The sequence below is a fragment of the Siniperca chuatsi genome, linkage group LG12, assembly GCF_020085105.1.
Source record: "Siniperca chuatsi isolate FFG_IHB_CAS linkage group LG12, ASM2008510v1, whole genome shotgun sequence".
NCBI classification, from domain to species: domain Eukaryota; kingdom Metazoa; phylum Chordata; class Actinopteri; order Centrarchiformes; family Sinipercidae; genus Siniperca; species Siniperca chuatsi.
Genome location: NC_058053.1, coordinates 15,098,215 through 15,113,529, shown reverse-complemented (window position 1 = coordinate 15,113,529; position 15,315 = coordinate 15,098,215). Strand labels below are relative to the sequence as shown.

Below are 15,315 nucleotides of genomic sequence, written 5' to 3'. Positions count from 1 at the left end.
CATACGAAATACAGCAATAAAAGACATTATGAAACACGAAATTGGTGAGTCTTCTCAAGCAGAGCACTGGCATGTGATTTTAATCTGTTTTTGGTGCATAAATATGTCAGTGTGGAAATTTCAAAGCTGTTTCATCACTGTGTGGATGGATTGTTGGATTGTAACAAACAGTGCTCTTATAGAAACAGAATAATTTTTTCAGGAGTTGCTTTATATTTCTGTTCATTCTTTATTAATTTGTGTTTCTGTTTTGTTTTTCTCTTAATTTTTTGTTCAAATGCTAACTGCTGAGTATGAAATTTATTTTTTATTTGTTTGAAAGTTAGAGCACAACTTTGTATTAAAGTGTGCATTAATATCAGTGATATCAAATTTTGCTTGCATGCTTGGTACTTTTGTCTTTTTGCTCTTTGTGGTTCCAGTCATGACCAGTTTCTGTGGCAACATGATTTTGAAAATAGCTCCTCTCTAACGGCCCACTGCTGTCGCAAGTTCTGCGGGCAGCAGCCCACTCCTGATGCATGACTCATTCATTGCTCATTATCATCCCACTCTCATTTCATCCCAGGCTCCCCTGCTTGGATATCTGATGGAGACGGTTGTGTGGGGGCGGGGTAGTGGCTACTATAAAGCTGGTGTATCCATGCTGTGATTGGCTGGTGGGATCCATTTAATCTGCTGTGACTACTACAGGGATCCGCCCCTGTACTCCTCCCCCTCTCTCTGCCTGCCCTGACAGCATCTGTACACAACAGTGTGCTGTCTCTGTTCCAGGGAGAATATCAGCTCTGCACAGGGAGGCGAGGATTAGAGGAACCACTCAGCTCATCTGCATACACGTTCCCAGAGAACCACATGAGCACCCAGGGCTGCACCTCTTTTGTATAAAACCTGGCAGTCCTATCACAGAGGCTTCACTTGGTCTACTGTCAGTGCTGTGAGAGGATTTAAAAGGGACCACGTCTTTTTTCCCCCTTTTGGACTCTTTTAAATGATTTCCAGACTCTTTTTTATCATTTAAATTAGCAATTTCTTGTCTGTGATGTCTCTATTTAACTGGGACAATGCAAGTAATATCATTTAATATAGACTCGCTCTAAGCATCAAAGAGGTTGACCTTTTTTTGGGACTTTTCCAGTGGGTTTGTTCCTTCATCTGGTTTGGGAGACTGCAGCACCAGAATGCCATCTAGAGAGTCCTACGAGGTTCACAAGGAAGAGACGTCCCTTGTGCAAAAGGCCAAGCGAAAGGCCAATCAAGAGGATATTCTGGCGGCAGCACTGGGGATGAGGATGGGGCCACAGAAACCTCCAGCCACTTTCTGGCAGCCACTAAAAGTATTTGCCTATTCACAGCTCACCTCACTGGTCCGCAGAGCAACACTGAAGGAGAGCGAGCGGACACCCAAATCTGAGAAAGTCCACAACTTCAAGGTGAGACTCGAATCAACAAGAACTCTTGTGAGCTGCTGCATCTCCGAAACGTTGCTTTAATTTCATCATGTGTGGCCAGAGGGCTGCTTCTCATGCTTCCCTTGTGGGAGATGGGAGGAGAGGAGAGAGGGGATGAAAAACAGAGCTGTTTTGGTCTGGCCAGTGAGTTTTCTTTTTCAAAAGAAAATCTGTTGGGTGGTCTGTGGACCACTGCTGTTAGTTTGAGCACCAGATGGAGAGATTAGGCCAATGGAGAGGGGAAACAGTGGAGGAGTGTATCCCTGTTTGGCTCAGGCTCGCTCTCCTAGTTTGGCTGGTTAATGAGATGGAGAGCAGCAGGTGAAATATTACCTTCAAGGCTTTCAAACTGCTGATGCTTACCAATCTCTTTCTGCTGCTTTGTTCTCTTGTATTGCTGAATGTTGCATTTCAACATTTTAGTTCATGTGTTCCTGTGTGTCCACAGCTAAAGGATTATGTATAATTTGAGTGGATTCAAGAGAGTTTTTTAATGTATTAATAGTACAAAATATATAATACAGTACAACAACATCTGGGCGCTAAAATGAGTCTTTCAGTTTCAACCTTTCCAAATTAAGCACTCTGACAGTTAAACACCACATTTATAAAGTTTATCTCCTTCTTTCTGGTAAAGCCTGAGCCTTTTCTTTTTTGAATGATTAAATATGATTAACTGGGGACTGTTGGCACCGTATAATAATAGTTAAAGCAACACTTCAGTTTGACTCCTACATTTTCATACCCCAGCCTCTTAAATTAAAGTAAATGCATTCACCACCTGCATTTAGATGTTCTTCTTGCCTATCAACACATATGAAACAGTGTGTATCACTGACAAAACAAAGAATAATTATATGATCATATAAGCCGATAACAGCACTAATTGATTAGATGTTAAATTGTAATCCTAAGATTCTGAAAACAAGAAAATACACCTAAAGAAATGACATCACTCTAGGTGATTGGGATAACCATTAATGATGGTTGATTGTCGAAAAACGTCTTAGGTGACCATGAGTAAATATTTTTTAACACAATGATCACCTGCAGAGTTTTATGCCCACTAGAGACTAGCAATCCTTTACCAAAACGTTGTAACTGCTACTGACTTCATGCAAGGAAACAGGGAGAGTTGTGGCTTGTTTTTGCTCCCAGAGGCCCCCCCGATTGGCTGGGCTGTTGTTACCTGGTGGAGCGTGGGGCTCCCTTTCCTACATGAGCAAGGTGGCCTTCTCCTGTTTCCATAGCAAGTTTCCCTGACAACTTGCATCTTCAAGTGTCAAATCCTACTGTGCCATAATGGCAAAGCCTCCCCTGCTCTGAGTCACTGCTGCACCCACCTCAGTATTGTCAGTTTGAGGGTCTGTTTGAACAACAGTCCTCCTCCACACACAGATAATCCTCCTCCTCTGCCTCATTTAAGGTGGCAGCACCTACAGGCTGGCTAAAGAAGATCATGGGGTGTCTATGGAGTAAATGGCTGCAACTCCCCGCTGTTCTCTCTCTGTCTTGTCATTGCACTTCATCACTAATATCTGTCTCTGTCTTCCTCTCTGTTGTAGGTCCATACCTTTCGGGGGCCTCACTGGTGTGAACACTGTGCCAGCTTCATGTGGGGACTGATGGCTCAGGGGGTCAAATGTGCAGGTACGTCTTGTTCTCAGGCTACATTAACACAGTCTTATATAAACAGATTCATCACTTCACAGCATTCTCTCGATTCATTCATGGTGTACAAAGTGAGCATTATTGTATCTTACTCGGTTGTTAGTGCATCTGGATCTGGAGCTGGATTACTGAGTTTTAATCTAAAATCCCAACAGTAGTTTGTGGATTAGGGGTTGTATAATAGAGTGAAATGAGGGCTCCATAGCCATGATGTAATTTACACAATGATAAAACCTTATTTTTGACCTACTTTTTTCCTCTCTGGGTTTGTGAAAGGGGTAATCGGTTCAAACAAGCAGAAGAATGAGTTTCAGCTCTATCTGTGCTGACTGATTATTCTACAAAATAGCTCTTTATTCTTTTTGGAAATAATGGCATCTTGTTGTCATTATTACAATAACAAAGGCTATCTGTGTTTCCACTTCCATGATTTCAATGGATAAACATTTGCTGCATCATAACCTAGTAAACACACAACAGGAGCTGAGAAAAATAATGTGTTTAAAGCTCAGTCCTTTGTATTTTTCCGAATGCATTTTGTCATTACGTAGTCCACAGTGTGAAAAAAAAGATTCACCTATAATCATTTTCAGTGCTTTATGAATATTCCTTTACTTTGTGTGGTAACATGCACACATTCAGTCCTGTTATTGTGAGGCAAATGGTTATATTTGTCCCTTTGCTTGTCAGATATTCTGATGAGATTTGTATTTCACTGTAGCTGTTGTTGGAATTCCTTTCACATCCCAGAATAGTGCTATAATAGAGTTGGATGTGTGTCTTTGATGTTTTATTGATGAAACAAAGTATGTCACATAAATCTGTGGGAGCTGTGACGTTAATTATTAATGTCTTGATTTTGAAACAACAACAAAAAAAAAGGCAGATATGTCTGGAGCCACTCTTTATAAACTCTTATATCGCCATTCCTTCAGACTCAACCACAGCTACCAGAATCTAGGGCAGCGAAGTCTCACATGATGCTCACATTTGCATACCAAAAAAATGTTCTCCCACCCCCTTTTCTTTTTGTATGTGTGAACTGTTTTTGGCTGAGTGCCAGGAAGCCAGCCTCTGCTTGTGCTTGTTGTGCCACATTTCCTCATCAGAGTACGCCCCCCAGCCTCATCCCATCATGTCCATGAAGGAAAACAAAGCTGGCATGTCTCTTTAATGAGGAGCAGAGCTCGGAGCGTGGGGAAGGAGCTCTGTTTCCACACACATTAAAATTCAGCGGCTTCAACCAAAGAGCTAGGTCAAGCAGCTCAACCCCTATTTAACTTAAATGCTTGGTAGAAAAACCAAAACATCTAACAAATACGAATGGTGCTTTTTGTTTTAAGTTCCAGTCAGAAAGAGACCGGTTACACCTGTTATCTCTGCTGGTAGACATGCTGGTGATAATGTGCTGATTAGAAATTAGCAACCAGTCACATTAAACCTCTTCTCAGAACCCTTTAGCCAAAACTGAGCTGCAGCCTCCTCCCCATAGCAACAGAGACATAGCTGACGGTGCAGTAAAGCAGCATCCTCTGTCTCCAGGCTCCTGGCGTCCCTCGGGCCCCTGCCTCACTCTCACCCGCCCCACCTGGGACCCAGGGCCATCAGTGTGCTCACACGGACAACAGGAGCTCAGCAGACTTGTGTCTGATGACAGGCCCTCCTCTATTATACTGCCTGTCTCATATCCTTAAGAGAATCATCTCTTAAGGTAATTACATTTCTGCATCAATGCATATAAATGCAGGCTGCTTGAATTTCTCCAGGGACCCATATTAATCTAAATATTGTCTGAGGTCCTGTTCAGAGCTCCTGTTTTTTATTTATAATTAAAAAGTAGCAAGTCTTTTGAGGGATCAAAATTGTATTTTTATGTTTTTGGAATCAAAAAGCACACAGTATTGTCATTTGTCAAAGAAAAAACTTTCAGAACTTGGAGACGGCTCAAGAGATCTTAGAGCTTAAAGAGATGCCCCATTTTAGTCTGGGAAACTAGGTCTAGTGTAGCCCGCAGCGCCTCAATTGCTGCCTCCACAGCCATTGTGTGTGAGCTTGGATTTGGAAAAGCATAGAGCACACAGCAGCGCTGACTATCCCTCCTGCGGGCCACAGCGATTTTCACTGTTCTTCTAATTCCCTCCATGCGTCTCTGTTACAAAGCAGAGCTGCAGTCTCTCTCTGCATCTGCTCTCCGTGGGCTCCTCTGTTCCCGACAAGGTGAATCCTGCCTTGAAACAGCTGTGCCTCAGGCCCCATGCGCTGTGACTGAATACAAAACGCAATGTGGGATACTTACACTGACATCATGACTAATATGCCATTTTAACACTCAGTGAGGGGCATTCTATGTCTGGAAATATCATATAGAAGAAAAAAACCATCAAAACTGAATTTCCACACATTTAATAATTATCAAATGCATTTTGCCTGTTTTGTTCTGAATTACTAAGAAATGTTTCATACAAAATGAAAAAAGATACACACAAATATTTCATATAATTAATGTCCTGCCTTGTGGTTTATCATTGTTTTATTTGACTGTTTTTAATAAATAAATGACCCTCTAGAGGTGACTTTGGATCCTTCCAGTGCTCAAGGTGACTTCAATGCCATGTGTGGTAGAGGGAGAGGAGCTCTCCACTGGTCTTGTGACATTTAGGGGGCAAATATTGATCAAGGGAATTAACACTCTTCTGCAAGCAAAAACACACAGGAAACCAGCCAACCAAATCCAAATTAACCTGATGGTGAATGGGAATTTTCATGATAGTCCACAGTTCAGAGATAAAATGAATGAATGACAGGAAATAATTCAGTTGACTTTGTATTCTGGTTGACAAATTTTATAGTGCAAATAAGAAATTTACAGTATACAACCTTTATTATATCCATATTTAAGCTGCAGATATTCCTGATCTAAGCCTGCTGCATGTCTCTCTCTGTAGATTGTGGTTTAAACGTCCACAAACAATGCTCATCTCTGGTACCCAACGACTGCAAGCCAGACCTGAGACACATCCGTAAAGTCTACAGCTGTGACCTCACGACCCTGGTGAAAGCTTATAACACAGCGCGACCCATGGTGGTGGACATGTGCATACAAGAGATCGAGTCAAGAGGTCAGTTTAGGACGTGTGTGTGTGTGTGTGTGTGTTTCAAATGTATGGCTCAGTATAAGACTATTTTTCCACAAGATGTCAATGTGATAAATGCAGTTTAGTTTAAATACTAATTTAATTAATTTTAAGCCCTGACAGCTATAAAACTAGACTCTGATTTGCTGACAATAATTGGCTGAGTGGAGGCTTTCCATTGAAGGATTTAGGAATAATTACTGAAGCAAAGAACGGGCGGAATAATTCAAATCTTATAAACAACCCAATAACAGTGAAATCACTACTGAATACTTAAATGGAGCTGAATTTATAGCACTGAATTATCAATCTATTTCTACTCTGAATTTCTAGACGGTCATTTCAAGTTTTGGAATTTCAAAATATTTCTGCTATTTTTTTCTGGGTTGACAAATTCATATTGAGCACTGTGGTGTCGAGGATTTCAAGTCTCTCTTCTGAAGTGCTTTTTCTGATATGACAGAGCTCTTATGGACTCTACTCAGGTTTAAATGATTATTCATCATGGTCTGAAGTTTAGTTTTATCTTTAATTTGGTGTCTGAATTTTACCAATCCAATTTGAGAAACTTAATTTGTTTGTTTTTTTACCTGGCTTAAATTTTCATCCAAGCAATTTAAATATTGGACACTTACATCTTCTGTCTGTGAAGCCTAAAAAATAATGATTAATATCAAGTTTTGGAAATTGCATAAATGAGCCTCAGGAAATTGTCAAAAGGGGAATACAACCAACATTCAAGTAGATGGTTTTTAAACTAAGTGTTCCAAAGCTATGAATTAAGTAGCATTTCAATTTCAATATTAGGTATTCAGTAATGATTAAATTTCATAAACAGGTACTCCATTTCTTATAAGATCCAAACCCTTACCACCTTTCTTTGCTGGATGACTGAGAGGAGTGATGAGTGTGCTGGTAATTGTAAATGTGTAATGAGGAATACATTACTCTGTTTCCTGTTGCCTTATTTGATTGCATTTCAGTTAAATCATTCAGCTATGTAGGAAACTGATTGCTCCCTCATTGTCTGCCCTCTAATATATGTCTGTAGCTAAGTTTGATTTATGTCTTTATTAGTTTGCCCAGTGATGCAGAAAACTATTTGCATCTGCCCATATTGTTCCATTGTGTGACATTGGGGACATTTTATCCTTAATTTCATATGCATATTTAAGAGTGTTTAATGGCATTTCCTAAATTACCCAAGCGATATATGCAGGTGAATTTTTCTACATTACTCATGACAGCCCTGACAATGTCTGAAAGGTTGTTTATTCCATGTTTGTTCCTCAAGGACTGAAGTCTGAAGGCCTCTACAGAATATCTGGATTCAGTGATTCAGTGGAAGAAGTCAAGATGGCGTTTGACAAAGGTATGTGTGCCTTTGGTTCTGCATGTGGTAACTGTGTTATAGATTTCTGTCAGCTCACAATATGACGATTGACATTGCATGCTTTCATATGTTTACATAAGACACAGAACATTTCAGATTAATGAGAAAGTGACACATTTGTGAAGGATTACTGTCCATCTGGGAGTGCAGATCTTATCCTGACATGTCCCTCTCACGCAGGGTTTCACACTGTGGACAGACAGGGGGGACCTCAGGGGATACAAACCATGAATGTACTCTCACTGTCTTAAACATAGCTGTTTAAAAAAACTCTTCCGCTGCGTTGGGATTCAGTAGTAGACTTAGTGAGAATGAGCCTGTCTTGGCCCAGTGCAGTGTGAATTTTAACTGTAAGAAAAACCCTGCAGCAGTGGGCTAAACTCTTAGCCAGATCCGCATGTGGGAGATCATCCATGACAGAGTGTCATGCCAGCTCACAGCACTGTGATGTTCAGTCTGCCAGCACAAGTAGGCCATGGCCTCTCTGGAAAGCATGCATAACTGAAGGAAAGTCAGAATAAAACAGGCCAGGCGGATGATAGCAGCTACTTTGCAAAATACAGAGTGAGAGAAGATTTTGTTTTTCCACCCACAGTCACACAATCTCTTTATTCCTCAGTTCACACGGTGGTGTGAAAGTGTTGATGTCAGCCATTTTTACAGTGTGAAAACTCTCCTTCTCTTCTTCTTGTCTCCCGTATTCCATCGCACATCCTCACAGATGGCGAGAAGACAGACATCTCAGGGAATGCCTATGAAGACATCAATATCATCACGGGTGCACTGAAACTGTACCTAAGGGATTTGCCTGTTCCCGTCATCTCATACGATGCTTACCCGAGGTTCATCGAGGCTGCAAGTAAGTCACAACTAGACAAATTAGTCAGAAACACACCTGTTTCAGTGTGTTGCATTTTGCTGCAGTTAAAGATGGAAAACATCCACTATTATGCTTTATGTCCTTTGGTTCATGTGGAAAATGCTTTGCTGGGTACACAGATGTCGGCTGTAGTATATTGGACTAAAGAGGGTGGACAAAATAACACCTGTATGTGACATATACTAAAGTTTGATTTAAGTCAAGAATGAGTCCATAAATATAAATGAATATACATATTGTATACATTCTACACAGTTGTTTGTGGGGTTGTTGTATTGGACTGCACTTTGTGTTCTTTTGACTGCATGTGGCTGCTGCCAGCACAGCAACAGTCATTTTGTTATTTAAGTCACTTATACAGATTTTATGATTGTATTTTAGGAAAACATTCATTGGTAATTTTCCTCAATTACAGTTGAAACAGATCTGTGAAAATGCAGCTTTATACAGCTGACTTCTCAGAATCAGCCAGCTCAACACTGACTCTAAGTCCTGAATAAGTATTCAACTCCAACCATGCCTCTAATTTGCAAAACTCAACCATACAGTCAAGAACACATTCACAATGTTCATTTGCATTAGCCATCTCAAGCAGCCTCAGACTTCCTCTCAGAGACTAATGGTTTTTATTACCCCACAGGAAATAACTAAATTGATTCCTGCTTGTGCCCTGTGAGGTCAGAGAGTGTATTCTGGCCACTCTAACAGCACACTCCTTTCTGTTTCTGTTCAGAGCTCACAGACCCAGAGAAGAAGCTGGAAGCTTTCCGCGAGGCTTTAGCTCTACTGCCACCATCACACAGTGAAACTTTGAAGTACCTCATGGCGCACTTAAAAAGGTGAGCAATCCAGTTGAACTCTGCAAGAGCTAAGGGACTGTGCAGAAATTATTAGGAGGGAAAGATTTCAGAAAAGGGGGGTGATTATGTAGTTTTTCTTTTTGCTGAAGTGACACTAATCTAAATTTTTTGGGAAAGTCGATTCAACATTATCTCACCAGAGATAACTTCATTTGTTACAATCCTGTAGCAGCTCCCACCTTCGCTTTGCTACAGTAAAATGAAATGTGTCAGAAAAATGTAAATCAGTCATATAAAGTGACAGCTCTTGGTTGAAAAATAAGAATTGCTGGAATATTCAGTAAACAGGACGCCTCACTTTTTTTATGTTGTATGCCATAATATCAGCAATTGTTAATTCCAATTCTATTTGGTGGTTATGTGAAAATCATTATTCGGTTGACATGGTTTAAATTGGAGTACACTATCTCAAAGTTATTGATGGCTAAATGAACTAGTCAGTAATGTTACATAAGATATTGTGGGAGGGCATTGCTCTTGGTCCAGGGGAGGGTCCAAAGAAAATATTAGTAACACTGCGGAGGAAACATAATGTTCAGCCCCTCTCCCACCCCAGTAATTTTCATACAGTCCCTAAAACTTTGATAATCAGTCTATGTTTCTAACTTTAATTCATATTTGCAGGGTGACACAGAATGAGAAATTCAATTTGATGAACGCAGAGAACCTCGCCATCATCTTCGGACCCACCCTCATGCGCGCACCAAACGTGGACGCCATAACAGCACTCAATGACATCCGCTATCAGAGACAGGTGGTGGAGGTGCTCATTAAAAATGAAGATGTGCTCTTCTAAACACAGACTCTAAACAGGACTTTTATAGAACAGCTATCTAATCATTCTTTGTGTAAAGACTTGAATGACTGTTTGTATTACATTGATTGATACATTTTTTTAAATGCCCTGTGTATGGACTAGTGCTGACCTAACATCTGTCCTCCCCTGTTTTGGGTTTGGACAATGAACTTTACTCTATGTCTCCCCATTTTTGTCGGGGGATTTTCAGAAGCTGACAGACCAGCATGCATGGTGCGAGGTCTTTGTTGCTTTGTAGTCGTAACTCAGCATGTGTTAAAATTGTGTAGCGCTGTGATTTTGCTTTTGTCTGTTCTGTGGTAGTTATAGTCCACATTCCCAGCTGCCTGCTGCGCAATTTTTTCTGTGAAACATTGTATAGCTGGATGTAAAAATAAGCTACTGATGTTTCAGGGGTGATTTTTATGATGCTGTATTTTTTTACTTCCTCAACTGTTTTTATGTAACCTGAAGTAGTTGAATGAGCCTTTCCTGTTAATGTGTACACACTGGTGCATTTGCCTGACTGTAACATTTTTATTGTGTTATAAACAGCATTATTTGTGAATTTAATTTTTACTGTAATGTTTTTGTACACAACTTGTGCATGATCACTTTAATTTATTAAACCTTACTCTGACAAATTAAGTGCTTAATGAGTCTGAATTGCCATAATAAATATATATGTACTGTACATATATCAAATTGTTTTATGGCCACTTGGGGACAGCAGAAACATGCTGTAAACACAAATTATAAGTTGATATGGGCAAACATATTTCATATTTCAACAAGTCCTCAAACCTAATATGACCGTTCCCCAAAACAACATATATGACTGTACCAGCAAAAGGCGTACCGGACCTTCATCGTCATGGTAACGATAATAAACACATGGTTAACGTTGTGAAACAGTCGCAGTTTGGTTAGGTTTAGGCACCAAAACTACTTGGTTATGTTTAGGAAAAGATCATGGTTTGGGTTCAAATTAATAAGTTACTATAGTAAGTCACGTGATGCAACTTAACTGTACGTAACTTACGTACGTGAGTTAAAATAAGTCAACGTTGACTTTTGGTTTCACACGGGACACAAACCTGGGTGAAAGTTCTGTTTGACCCATCCATCCACCCCGTCCTCCTCTCTATGCGGACTTTAAACTTCCTCACCTGACTTCCTCCTTTGCTCCCAGCATAATTACTACGACCACTAGAGGTCGCCACCTAACAAAAAATGTAAATATGGGTTGTAATAAGCTGCTTGCACAGACAACATATATGGCCATATTTTTGGGGAGGACGGTCTGGCATTTTTATAGATTAAGCAGATACAGAATAACATTATCATTATTTAGAGTTGTGTTTCTCGCTGCCTGGCAATTGTGAGTCCAATATTCGTTCTCATTTTAGCTTAGTTTTTGGTCTCCACCAACTCCTGAGGGAAATATCTGGTTCTTTAGCCGCTAAATGCTCCACTATGTTCAGCAGCTTGTCGTTAACTGTGTCTGTCAGCCCTTTTGTGTGAGGGAGGTTGTGGTTTTATCAGAGCCTTTTGTCCTGTAAACATCTGCCTGCTGCGTCTGGAAACAACTCAGTAAGAGCAGTGATAGTGAACCAAAACAGTAAAGTTGTGATCCGGACAAACAAAACAATGAGCTGAAAGATGCTAAAAATTTCTGCAACGCTGTTAGGAACTGCAGAGTAGGGTGACCATTTTCTGTGGGTTCATCACCACGAGAAACCCCTTCATTCATTAATTTAATCCATTGTTAATATAAAAATATTGTGTTATAGCAGCTTTAATTAAGCTTTTGAGTGTCAAAGTTTTGTACAGCAAATGTTTCATAAACAACATTCATATACATTTAGGCTCTGCCCAGAGATGGTGACATCTGAAATGATGCAATCATCTGAAATCACATGTGAACCTCCTTCAGATTGAATCCAGCCACCTCCTCACTATGTATTTTATTTTCCTTTGCTCTAAATGATAAGGCAATATTTTATATTCATCATATTGTCAACAAATCACATGAGAAGACCAAAGCCAATAATTAATTTATTGATTGTGTAGCCAAAGCTATAGTTAATTGTTCTGTGCCATCGGTCTCCATTGTTGTCCAAAACAAATAAACAAACAAACACCTTAATGCTCTGGGTGACATATTCCATCATTACCATAAACATGGACAATGTAGTTTATTTTGTGTCCGTTTCCACAAACACCATTCTGCTGCCATAAATACTCACTAGAGCACCAAATGTGTATTAGTCCCCAACAACTGCATTATTTATTCCTGTTTGAGTAACTTTTACTACAAATTGCAGTGGCCAGCCTTTTTAAGAAATTACTCTGCCTCTTTTTTTATGTTACCCATTTTTTAAAGATTTCTGTCAGTAGGAACTAATGGGCTGAGTACCACAGATGGGAAATTATTAAGAGACAGACAAAGACATTGTTAGTTTTGGTCTTTTCATAGGATTTATTCGCAGTAAGAACAAATATACAATAACAGCATCTGTATCTTTGAAATGAAGACAAAATAATATATACAATATTTAATGCTGCATGCTACATGAACAACATATTTGTTTGTGGCTGCAAGATGACCCTGGCAGATAGGTCCTCCATTGTGCATATTCAGAATGACATGTGCCTAAAAGCTACACGTCATGTGACTTTACATAAAACCCTCTAACAACACATCAGTCACACTGATTCACTGTGAGATTAAAACCAAACACACAATACCTAAGGCATTACCACTCTTGCACTTGGGGGACTGTTAATTACTGGATATATGTGCAAATAGTGTCACTTTGAATTTATGCAGTTTAGGTTTAATTACCCACAGGTTATGTCTTTCCAAGCAATTTCTAAGAACCTGCCAAGCATAGCCATTGGTGGCTCATTAAATGATCACTGTTTCACACAGTTTAGACTCAGGGAACCAATAGGAGTTATTTTTTGATAGTGTCTTTATTACACATTTCGTGTTAAATATTTTCTTTTTAGACTGTGGACAAGTGAGCTATGGGATTATTATTGACAGACATTATATTTTAGGTAACCACACTGTTTGGCTCCCCATGTTGTCTGTAGCTTCCCGTTAAGCCATTCACTGCATTTAGGTTTTTGTGCTTTAAATTTCCTCACAAAGCATCTGAGGTGCAATCACTGCTTGACATTTAATCACTTGGGTTTTGTGACCACATCACATTGAGTTAATGTAAGCCGAATTCAGGCTTGTCTCTGGTGATTGTGTGGCAAAATTGGATTTTCATCCAACCGTTTAGCCTCTCCCGCGATTATCAGCCATTTTATATATATATCATACCTTCATCTACATTAGGCATTGACTGTGAAAAGAGGTAAACCACACCAATAAAGCTATCGAGCTTTCTATCTCTCAGTCAGATGCTGTGATAACACCATGCTGGAGTAATGTCTGCAAATGTATTGTGTGGTGGATGTGCCTCATTCACAGTAATGACACTAAATTTGAAAGTCTGTGATCCATGAGATAACTGACCTTTCTCCTAACCTAACGCTTTCCTCCCTGCAAACAGCTGGCCTGAATACATTTTCTAACGTTGAAATATAAAGAAAGACTCAGTTCACCCATGTGAAGTATGTGAAATGGAAACGTTCATTCTGTTTAATTGCCTACCATAATTACTGCTATTTCATATTTTATGTAGAAGATGCCCTAGAGAACCATATTGAATAGTGACTCTTTATCATAAATAAATACTGCTTCAAGATTTCAAAGATTATTATTTGTTATATACAATTCTTGTTTTGGTGTTTCTCTGCTTGAGTTTTATTTACTGGATAATTTACTGTACTTACCAGTGATTTTGTTGACAATCTAAACTAACCAGCAAAAATACTTACAACATATTCAATACAGAATTAGACCCTATGGTAAAACTTCAAATTAAAGGTGTGAAATGACGACAATGTAGAGTTTTCTCTTCCAAGGAATATCACTAATGCTGTCAAATGTTAGATGTTCCTATATTTATGTTGGAACATCATGTCAAATATATCACTCAATGCACATCATAATCTCTTCTATGAAAACTCTAATCCTCTTAATCTTCATCGAGGCATAAACATCCAGTATGTTGTCCAGTTTTCATCCACCCCCTGCAGATATTACACGGATGCTTTCATTCAGATTCAGTGAACATTTAATCACTTACAGAGCAGATATAAACACACAGCTCACAGTCCTCTAGAGACTGGACTTGCAGCGTGAGCCTTCAAAGTGTTGTAATTGGACACAGCACCAAATGTGTCCGCCTAGGACTACAGGCCGACTGAGCCGATACAATGCTGGCTTGTCCCGTGTTACATGACAGACTTGGAGAAAGGCAAAGCGGTGCTTGCATGGTGTAAATTCAGGTGGCCTGAGTGATTGGAGAGATAGAGGGGGTGGGTTGAGACAAATCTCTCTTAATTCAGACATTGCCAAAATGGTCATTTGTCCCTAAGTGAGATGAATGAGGCGAGTGGTTGAGTGACTGGCTGATTGGACGGATTGGGGATGTGAGGAAATTGAGTTGCCTGACCCATCACGGGCAGGACAGGTGGGGGGGTAGAGCAGAGCAAAAGAGGGAGACATGGGTGTAACACCTGGCCTCCGGGAAACAAAAAACAGTTTGAACATCTGAATTGCGTAAGATTATAATATTGTTTATGTTTAGGTGGGCATCTGGACATGAGAGTCACTGTGAGAATACTTTAAAAAAAAAAGTCAAATAAAGCTTCATCATCCACAGCTGCTACTAACTACATCACTAAACAGTTAAGGGGAGTTAAAATAAAGCGTTACCAATTTTCCTTTCCTTATAAAATTAATTCTTAAGAGCTGTAGACAATTCACAATTTTTCTAATCAATTCTTTACTGTATATTTAAACAAAAATACAGAACAAAGAGAAAACAACAAAAATAAATAAACAAACAAAAATATGACAGATTCAGTCTAATCATATATTACATCACATTGTGTCAAAAAAAAGGTCCAAACACAGGTAGACAAAACATACTTTTCCACTCCCCTGTCTTTCCCTATCTTTTCTGAGCACACATTGGTAATTCCCTAAAGTGTTCAGATAAATGG

The 15,315-nt window shown here is 39.6% G+C and overlaps 1 protein-coding gene across 1 annotated transcript; it reads left to right on the top strand.

Moving 5' to 3' along the window:
• The first annotated feature begins 706 nt into the window (after window positions 1–706).
• chn1 (chimerin 1) lies at window positions 707–10,833 on the top strand. The gene is made up of 7 exons (XM_044217716.1): window positions 707–1,433; window positions 3,017–3,101; window positions 6,068–6,241; window positions 7,551–7,628; window positions 8,371–8,508; window positions 9,263–9,368; window positions 10,014–10,833. The coding sequence occupies exons 1-7, from the start codon at window positions 1,182–1,184 to the stop codon at window positions 10,183–10,185; spliced, it is 1,005 nt and encodes a 334-aa protein (XP_044073651.1). The 5' UTR covers window positions 707–1,181; the 3' UTR covers window positions 10,186–10,833.
• The last annotated feature ends 4,482 nt before the right edge of the window (window positions 10,834–15,315 follow it).

Excerpts from the sequence above, each read along its gene's own strand:
- chn1 (XM_044217716.1), top strand. The coding sequence starts at position 1,182 with ATGCCATCTAGAGAGTCCTACGAGGTTCACAAGGAAGAGACGTCCCTT. Across the intron at positions 6,242-7,550 it reads ACAAGAGATCGAGTCAAGAG|GACTGAAGTCTGAAGGCCTC; the intron begins GTCAGTTTAGGA and ends TTGTTCCTCAAG. Across the intron at positions 9,369-10,013 it reads CTCATGGCGCACTTAAAAAG|GGTGACACAGAATGAGAAAT; the intron begins GTGAGCAATCCA and ends TCATATTTGCAG.